The sequence below is a fragment of the Seriola lalandi genome, unplaced genomic scaffold (genome assembly GCF_002814215.2).
Source record: "Seriola lalandi dorsalis isolate HSWRI2012SDOR001 ecotype SW California unplaced genomic scaffold, Sedor1 jcf7180002054950, whole genome shotgun sequence".
NCBI lineage: Eukaryota > Metazoa > Chordata > Actinopteri > Carangiformes > Carangidae > Seriola > Seriola lalandi.
In genome coordinates this window covers 262,707-272,506 of record NW_019525501.1, presented here as the reverse complement: position 1 = coordinate 272,506, position 9,800 = coordinate 262,707, and the positions used below count along the sequence as shown (strand labels likewise).

Sequence of the window (9,800 nt, the reverse complement as noted above, 5' to 3'; positions counted from 1 at the left end):
GGGGGGGAGTAGGACCAGAAAGAAGGGGACGGTGGGGGGAGGGGGCGACATTAGTATCATGTGATGAGCTTATCTGATCTGCATCCCTGTGGGAAGAAACGGCCCAGAACAACGGAGACGCAGAAACAGATCTGAACGCACATCAAGGCAAAACCTCGGCTACAACACTTCACATAGGTGTGTGTGTGTGCGTGTGTGTGTGTGTGTGTGTGTGTGTGTGTGTGTGTGTGTGTGTGTGTACAAAGTACAAAGGTACTAAGTACATCTGATCTGACATCTTTACTTACCTGTCGCCTCCATTTTAAACACACATTACTTACAATATTACAGACTTTATGCACATTACATTCCATACCATTTATAAAAATATATAACAAGGAAACAAACAACATTATAATAAAGTTAAACACAACAATAACAAGCAAAACATCAATATCAATATAAAGAACATGTTGAATATAATGTGTCATGTCATGTTTTGTGAGAAGAGTGTAACTGCTACTTCTGAGGAAGTCACGAGAGAGAGAACATGTTATAAATGGAAGTGTGTACAGTATGTAGTGGAGTGTGTTTGTGTGTTACCAAAAAACCATTAACCACTGCAAACAATGCAGCAATTAACCTGATTAAGACGAGTTAGATTCACTATGTCGAGCAGCTGGACGCCTCTAAACACAGAGCTGATCAGCTGCTGGAGAAGGTGAATCAAGAGTCTCTCAGATGATTAAAGTTCGTCGACTCCTTCGTCACTCGAACCGTTTTACATTCTCGGCCGAATCAAGACTCTTTTTATCTTTTTTTTTTGAGGAATGAAAAATGACTGATCTCTGCAAAACAGCAGCAGATACAAATCGTGACATGAGTTTTGTTTTTTTTTTTGTTTTTGTGGAGGTCCAATTGGATGTTGATGCTACACATCGTGAACCGTGAACACAGAAGTCCAGAAACAAAGGAAGCAGCCATGACAGCGAAACAGCTGATAGCAGGATATGTAAATATGTTCAGTTTTTTTTAGTTGTGAATTATGACAGGGCATCCAACCAAACACCACGTTGACTCCAAAAAATAGCACCAACTTCAGTTCCCTGAGCGGGGAGACGCTAGCAGAACGTTAATCACACCTACTGTGTGACGGATCAGTCCTTACTTGACTGGGCTCAGTATTTTAAAGCTTCACTTTTCATAAAGTTCATTCTTGAGTCAACAGAAGCCACATCGTATCCTGAGTGTGATCAGAGCATCAGCGTATTCTCTCATGCAGGAAACACTCACTCCTCAGTCAGATACATCAGCATCAAGCAGTCGCAGTTAAGGCGGACTGACTTGTGATGTTCCTAAACCTTTGATATCTGTCTTACCTGGCGGGTTTTTGAACCTGTCACAGCCTGGTGACCTGTCTGAGTCTGTTCTGTCTACTCGACCTGCTCTGCTGTTTTGACTCGCAGCACATGGACACATTATGAGTAACTGAGCTGCCTGTCGCCCATGTTGCCGGCAGGGGATCCAGCAGCACTGATCTGCACTTCTATTCTTTGGCAACCTGTGGAGCGTCAACCCACTCGCCAAACACAAACGTTGACATTGGACAATTCTGCCAAACCCCCACCGTTAATTCGGCGTCGGAGACGACAGAACCGTCCAATATTCGTATCGACTGGGCTGGCTGCGTTTGAAAGTTAGCTCACTGCGCTAAAGCTACATGTGCTTTCCTCAGAATGGTTGGGCTTGAAGCATTAGATGAAGCCTGGGTTTCACCAAAGCACTTAATGATCAGTTCAGCTATTGACATAAATTACAAGTTTAAAGTTTGATGTCCAACAAGATGCCTGATGTCTTAAGGAGGTAATTGAAGGATGATTAATATCACAGAAAAGAAGGGAATCAAACTTTCCAAACCAGCTCCAATGGTAGTTCTAGAAACATCAGCTTTGTTTGAGTGGAATTTGTACTTTTAAAGACTGATTTGGGATTTGAGAACCGAGCACTGTCATCAGGCTCCAGCAATCCTGTATACTGTAAATATACTGCCAGTCCATGGAAAAGATGATGGCACTTAAGGCTTTTTCCAAAACACCTCAGTCTCTGGCAACTAAATACAAATGTAGAGGGACAGTTTTTCCTTCCTCTGGTAAAACGTTCAGTAGTTTTCCATGGAGTTTTATGGTTGAGTTGCTCTATCTGATGACTGTGGATGCTAACAGACATTACAAAAACATACAGTTGCTAGCACTACATGTTAGAATAGGTAGAAACAGCTAATAACACCACACACCAACTCAAGTAGACAGGTCACAACAGAGGTCACGTCAGTTCGTCTCGTGTAGAGAGGGAACACCTCAAAGCCAAATCTCTGGTAGCATGTTTAAGCTAGCACACTGGCACAAGACGCACTGTATTCTATCTTGGCATTCTACCTTATTTTTTAATTAGTGTCTTAATGTCTGTGACTCTTGCTCTTTGATAAACAAAATCATATTTCCAACATCTCTTCGTTTGGCCTGATCCAGCCTCCTTTCTTTACTTAAATGTTGCGCTAACAAACCGACCAAATGTGTTCATATGCTCTCACATTCTGCTTTTGTCAAGGAGTGTTTGATTGCGGAAACTTCCATATTCCGATGCCGTCATTTTATGATTGATCAGGGAATCCATTTAATTCCAAATTACAATTCAATTCGAAATTAAACGTATTGGCTATGAACCTCTTTGGGGTTTTCGTTACTGTTTTTCTTTAATATTTACTGTTGTTTAATTTGTTAACCAGGAAGCAGCGCCCACCATCACTGCCGCCTTTACAGAACCCTCGTACCTGACTCTGCCACAGCAGAAATGTCCACCCCTTGCTCTTGTGCCATGAAGCCCAGGACGGAAAATATTGCGAAGCCAGACACAAAACTGGTACCACTGTTGAGGGCTCCCAGCAGCAAACAGTCCCTATGTCACACATATGTCATGAGGAGGATTTGTTAATGAACACACAAGGATCCCGTCACCCCCCCTCTCTCCCCTACAGCTAATCCCCCTCACTGAAACTGGCGCCTCACCTGTAGCAGTTGTATTTGTACTTGTTGTAGCTCCCCAAGGACGTCATGGCGCCCAAACAGATGGCGTAGGAGAAGAAGATCTGGGTGCCGGCGTCAATCCACACCTGTGAAGCAGGGGGAGAGAGTGGGGACAGAAAGGCTGAGGCCTGCTGATGAGGGGAAGTACAGGACCAAGAATAACATGAAGGGAAGCTGGAGGGAAGTAAGTCATGGACCGATGTGTACTAGGGGAAGTTAGCAGCTGCAGAAGTCTAGCAGAATTTAACTAGTAATAGCTCGGACTGGAAACCACCAGATTGACTGTCGTAAGGGCTGAAAACAAAATTATTCTCCCCCCTGCATTCTCTTTATTCGTCCCAAACACCCAACGTACCAACTGTACAGACGCTACCTTTCAAGCTGACTGCTCAGTTTCTGACTGACCTTAAAACCTACGTACTGAGCAGACCGCTGGTGAAATTATACACCCAATCTTATATTTCAAGAAAGACTTCCAGAATATGGGAGTAAATAACTTAGTATACCTTCAACCTTTATAGAAGGGGAGGATATAATTTCATTATTCAGCTGCTAAACAGAAGATCTAGTCCAGTAATTCTGTTGTGGCTAAACTATACCTTACTACTAACTATCTCTCAAAGTGTCATTGTTTGTTGTTTGCTATCAATTATATTTCCTAACAGGTATTTTATGAGTAGCCAGACAGATGTTTCAGTTGTCCATGCTGAGCGATGTTTGGATTGGAGCAGCAGAGGAAAGAATGGCGATGGGGCTTTCTCGCCCAGGCAGCACAGGGGCACCTACCTCTGGGTCCTTCAGGCGAGCGAGGTCAGGGTACAGGTAGAACCTGATACCCGCTGAAGCACCCGGCAGTGTCACACCACGAATCAACAGCACGATGAGCATGATAAACGGGAACGTGGCTGTGATGTAGACCACCTAAGGGAAAGCACAGATACAGAAACACAAGGTCACCAATTATAGAAACACTGTAAATATTCTCCAGTATAAAAAATGTTGTGCCTCACCATGACAAGGACGTTCATTTGTTATCTGGCCAACTAGTTGTTGTTTTTGGTTTCGTTACAGAGACTGGTGGTTGATAAATGTGAGAACTCTGGACGTTATTTTTGGATTATACCAAGAACAGGCCACAGGCTGTCCCTTAAATCAATAGCAGTGCATCAGTATCTGCTGTTTGGAAAGCGGTGACCACACTTGGCCTTGTAGGAGTCTTTATTACCGAGGTTACAACAGGAAGCAACCAGAAGGTATAAATCAGGCCAGACCAATCAATAAAGAGTGTTAAGGCTATAAAAATAGTGGTCTGGGATTGATTGAGCTGCCTGCGGCCTCATGGTGAATTGTTGTTGTTGTTGCTGTGGCAGCAACTGAACAAGCTCTGTGGTTTATTACACAGTCGGCAAAACAACCTGCCAAAAAGATGAATTTTAGGAACTGCTCGGATTATCTGGAATACAGAATTATGTAACTCAAACAGGGCCAAGGGCCAAAGGGTCCAACCACAAAACTGGCCGGGCTGACATCCAACATCAACTAAAAGAAAAAAAGATCAGTATTGATGTTTACATTTTGGGCATTAGAAACAAGACAATGTGGTACAATGTGGAACAAGTTAGAGACAGTTTATCCATCAGTTTGTCCACTAGAGGGCATTGACTTTTATTTTTTTTTTTGTGAAATGTGCTGCTCAGTGGCTCCAATTCTGCAACCACATTTATTGGTTCCTCACCAAAGGATAACTAGCTAAGTAGCTTTCCTTCCTTATCAAAGGAACCCATACATGTGTGTTGTTTGTTAATGTTTGAAAACAATCTTAATCAGGCAATTTTTTAAACTCAGAAACATAACATATACACACTGGCCTCAAAATGTTTTATTGATTTTATTACTTGCTAGCACACTTGCTAACAGCTCATTGTTGCTTAGGCGAGCTGTTTAGCCTAGCTTACGTTCAAACTTCAAATGTGGCATTAGCTGCCTTGCTAAGCTACTTAATTAGTTAACTTGTTAGCTCTCTGATGTTTCAACAATATAAATTTTAACTTGCTTTATGATCATGCTAACTGCACAGAGATAGGGTTAGCGTTCTGCCGCACACAGTTAGCATTAGCACTGAGACCACAGTAGCTAAATTTTTAGCATGACAAACAAAGAACAATGAAAGGTTTATGGTCAAAATCATAATTCCACTTCCCAGTTTATACAGAGGCCTGAAGTTTCTAAACATTTTCTTTCTCACAGGAAGCCAAGTTTATGAGCTACTGTACAACTTCTATACATCATTAAACCCTTGCTAACGGCCTGCAAGTCGTAAACACTTATTTGTTTGAGGAAATAATGCTGGGAAGCTAAAATCTTTGGGAGGATCCACAACAGCAAAGTGGAACCAGATGTTGCCCTGACATTAGTGTTTCTCCTGAGAGACTAAAACTCAGCTCTGCACACAGATCCAGTATTTTACACAAACCATCTCAGAACCTTTCAAATAAGAGTGGAACAAACTTTTTAAAACTTTGTGTTTGTAACTATTTCATTTCTGTATCGCTGAAGAGAAAATAAGGGATTTATTCATTTGCAACTTCTCCAGCCTCCCACGTCCTTGAAAAAAAAACCAACCAAATCTGTACTTTGCTGCACTCAGCTTGAACACAGCGCTGTATTGTTCTCTTGTTCAGACCACAGAGAAAAAAAAAATCATATGAGCATCACTCTGTTATGGTTTTCTGCATCCTCACGATACAGTGATGATAAAAATGGACAAGACGGTTCTTGTACTTTTTTTTTTTTTTTCTCAAAGTTCAGCAAGTTCATGAGGAACACAATCTTGTTTTGGAACAATGGTGCAACACAAAACAACAGGATAGTGCAAAACAGAGGACACGTCGATTTACCTTGCCAGTGGACTTGACTCCCTTCCAGATGCAGAAGAAGCAGATGACCCAGACGAGCAGTAAACAAAGAGCCAGGTCCCATTTAACATGACCCATGTCCTCTATACCGCTGGTGATACCCAGCACGTTATGTCTGCAACACACAGGGAAAGAGCTCCTTAAGCAAATGTGTTTACCTGTGCATGTGTGAGACACATGTGTGAGACACGTGCACATCACATTACTAATGCGTCTTCTAACTCCTTCCAAAGTCGTACCTGAACCCAACTTTTCACATGTAAAACAACATGAAAATCAAGTGTGATTATGGAGGTGAGCAGCATATATGTGTGTGTGTGTGTGTGTGTGTGTGTGTGTGTGTGTGTGTGTGCTCTTATGTAACTCACTCCCAGAACTCGGTGACGGGGGAGGTGAAGTTGGAGGCGTTGGCAGCCAACCAAAAGGTTTTGTTCTTGCGGTAGGTGTCCTCGATGCAGTGTTCGGTGTTCCAGGGCTGATTGCACTTGGCCCAGGGCAGCTCCGGCTGAAAACACTGAAACGCAAAACAAGCAGAAGTTATGTTAGTGTACTTAACTTTTGAGCATGCTCAGATCAGATAAGCTCGCTCGTCAACAGTTTCATCAGTGTTCAAAATCACTGACTAAAGACGGAAAACCAAAGACGCTTGAAACTTTCTACCACCAACTCATCTGTTTTGTTATCTCTGCACCGAGCTGAGCTCAGACCTGGTTTAGACCTGGAGCCGGTTTCACAAACACAGACTTTGACTGTGTCTTCGATATAACAAACAGTCAGACTTCAGCAAGACGTCTAAATTCATCTGTTGCACAAAGCAGTTAAGTGCTTGACTATCTAAAGCTGGACTGTGGTGCAATGAATTCTGGGTAAATTGGACTTTTTTTATATCAAAAAAATGGCTGACCAGGCTCCATTTACCCTCAGCAGAAAATGTTTGCGTAATGGAAGAATTCAACAGTTACAAGAGTGTATGAAGAGTGAGACGATAAAAAACAAAATGGCTGCCGTCTCTAAAAAATCCTTCCCTTTTTCTTTTTCAGCAAACCACAAATTAGGAGCCATGTTTTCCTGTTTTCTGGTTGTTGGGTATAACTGCTCAGCACAGGTGTCGTTGATTGTTACCACGGTAACACTTGTCCTAGGCCCGAGTTAGCCTGGGGGTAAGGTGTCTAATGTTTTTGGCTTAAAATGAGTCAGTCTCAGATCTGGACCGACACCACACCCGGTCTGAGATGTCTCTGTGAAACCGGCCCCTATATGAAACATATATATAAACCTCACTTGACTCAGCAGCTGAGCCGTCCATGAGAATTCGACACCTTCTGTCCTTTAATTTACAGCCTTCTTCATCGAGGTCTGTCGAGCCTCAAGAGGCACCTGTTTGGGTTTAAGGGGCGCCATCAAAGAGCTTTACATGTTACTGGATCGGCTTTAAACCAGTTTGTCAAAGACATGAAGGAGGCCGCACAATGGATGACAGACTGGCTCTATTCTTGGCGTGAGACATTAATAGGAGCATTTATTCTGCTCACTAGGCTGCTGCTGTTCTTTGCTGCCAATTTTGTAACTGTAAAAAAAACTGGTTATTCTGAAAATGTCCTAAATTGTCAACCCATATACAATTAATTCTCAGTCAGAGGAACAAGTTCAGCAGTTGATTTATGAGTCAGGTCAGGTCATGATCTAAAGCTATAGCTCTGACTGAACGTTCAGCAGCTTCATACACTTTTTTATGGCTTTGTTTTGTTTTTATGTTTGTACAGCACTTTGTAACTCTGTTTTAAAAAGTGCTATATAAAAAAATATATTATTATTATTATTAATAAACTAAACTCAGAGTTTGTGAGATTTAGGTTTCGGGGCTGGTGCATCCAGGTTATTGCAGAGGAAGAGCTTCAGTTCGAATCCAGCACAGCTTTTTAACAAGTTTAACTCAGTTTAACTTGGATGTTAAAAGGTTGTGAGAACCACAGACTGTAAATACAGATGGACGTCGCCTCTGTGACGTCACCCATAAGTTTCTGAAGCTCAGAGTGAGCTGCTCCACCGTTGCCATCTTGGCAGTTCCTGACTCTGAAACTGATGTTTTTGGATTTTATTCATCAATCCAGTTTCACTTTTTTTAACAGATCAAGTAAACTCATTTATCTCTCACATTCCGCGAAGTATTTGTTAATTTATTATTATTACCTCAGTCAGCAAATTCCAAGGTATTTTGCTTCATAAAAAACTGGAATTTGGCAGAAAATTATTATTTTTATCAGCGATTTATTTATCTGATCTTGTTACTTGGAGCGTTTCATGGAACAGCACTTTCCAGCTAGTCAGTGGCCCTAACAGATATCCTTGAGGGACTTCTTCTATTGCCATCAGAGTTTCTTTTCCCCACACCCACCTGGAACAGGTAGTAGAGGCCCCAGGCCAGGATGACGATGTAGTAGATATTCAGCAGGGAAACAATCACAATGGAGGCGTAACCAATACCTGGAGAGAGGGGAGAGGACACAATGATGATGATGATGATGATACAGGAAGCCACTGATCAGACTTTATAATACTGAGACATATTTGGTAAAAATAAACAATCCTCTGCCCTGAAGTGAACCCTCTTTAAAATGACATGTCACCATGATATGAACATAAAAATCATCAGGGGTTTTGAACTCGACACCGACATTTCCCTTTGTCCCCATGTGACCAGTGAAAGACTTTTTCAACTTCCTTCAACAGAGTTTTCACCTTATAAGTCTCTGCTGTGTCTCCACTTTTGGTTCTTGTTGCTGGATTCTGATTGGCCAGAAAACAGGATGTAACAGTCGCCAGCTCATAACGAAACCAACGTGTCAGGCAACCAGAGCACACACAGGTGATGTTTGAAGATTGAAGATGATGTAGATTGTGTAATGTCACCACTAGCTACTGAAAAAACAGGTTTAAGAAGCTGAATAAGAAAAACTCTAAAATCAAAATGTCTTTCCACGAAGACACGTTGTGTGACATGAACCTGGGTCTTTAAAAATAGAAGATTAGAGCGCCACATCCTGAGTCTGCACAGATGTATTTCAGTGTTCAAAGTGTTACTTCCTGTTTTTGGTGACTTTTCTTTTTCTCTTATGTTCATGAAACCACTCGTCTGCACTGTGAAACACTGTCCTCACAAATGTACTGTAAATCCCTGTTTCCTCGCCATTAACAGTTCTGGTAACTATTAGCTTGTGTTAATGAACACCCACAATGCATTTAGCCAGTTGAAGGTCTACAGAATTAATGATTTAGTTGTTTTAACCTTCACTGACATCGCCCTGCACTTAAATTTACTTTGACGCGTTCAGGAGAGCGATCAGCTGCGACACCACCGACCTCGAGATGGAGCTGCTGGTAAACACTGGATCAAGGCTGTGTGTGTGTGTGTGTGTGTGTGTGTGTGTGTGTGTAAACATAAGAAAATCCTTCAAAATAAGAACAGGTGTAAGGGTGAGGATTAGGAGCGTGTGTTAGGTTTTAAGTTAAAGGTTAAGTAATGACTGTGGTCACTGAAGGTCCTCGTAAGTAAATTAGAAGAGCTTTTGTGTGTGTGTGTGTGTGTGTGTATGTGTGTGTGTGTGCAGTATTATCAGTCAGTACACACAGCCGACAGAGGCCATTCATCCAAATTAATGTCCTTCAACGTCATTGGCCATCTGTATGTGTGTGTGTGTGTGTGTGTGTGCACGCTGAATTTGAGAGAAAGTTCTTCAGCCTCATTCGCTATCTGTGTCTTTGTGTGTGTGTGTGTGTGTGTGTGTGTGTGTGTGTGTGTGTGTGTGTGTGTGTGTGTGTGTGT

At 42.1% G+C, this 9,800-nt stretch overlaps 1 protein-coding gene across 1 annotated transcript in view; it reads right to left on the bottom strand.

The window, feature by feature from the left end:
• Positions 1–9,800, bottom strand: part of LOC111645415 (sodium- and chloride-dependent taurine transporter-like) — a 39,182-nt gene that overhangs the window by 13,186 nt on the left and 16,196 nt on the right. Inside the window, exons 4-9 of the mRNA XM_087170513.1 lie at positions 8,373–8,461; positions 6,346–6,491; positions 5,960–6,092; positions 3,849–3,983; positions 3,045–3,148; positions 2,796–2,934 (exon numbers count right to left, since the gene is read on the bottom strand). Of these exons, the coding sequence (XP_087026639.1) occupies positions 2,796–2,934; positions 3,045–3,148; positions 3,849–3,983; positions 5,960–6,092; positions 6,346–6,491; positions 8,373–8,461 (746 nt within the window). The remainder of the gene's footprint in view (positions 1–2,795; positions 2,935–3,044; positions 3,149–3,848; positions 3,984–5,959; positions 6,093–6,345; positions 6,492–8,372; positions 8,462–9,800) is intronic.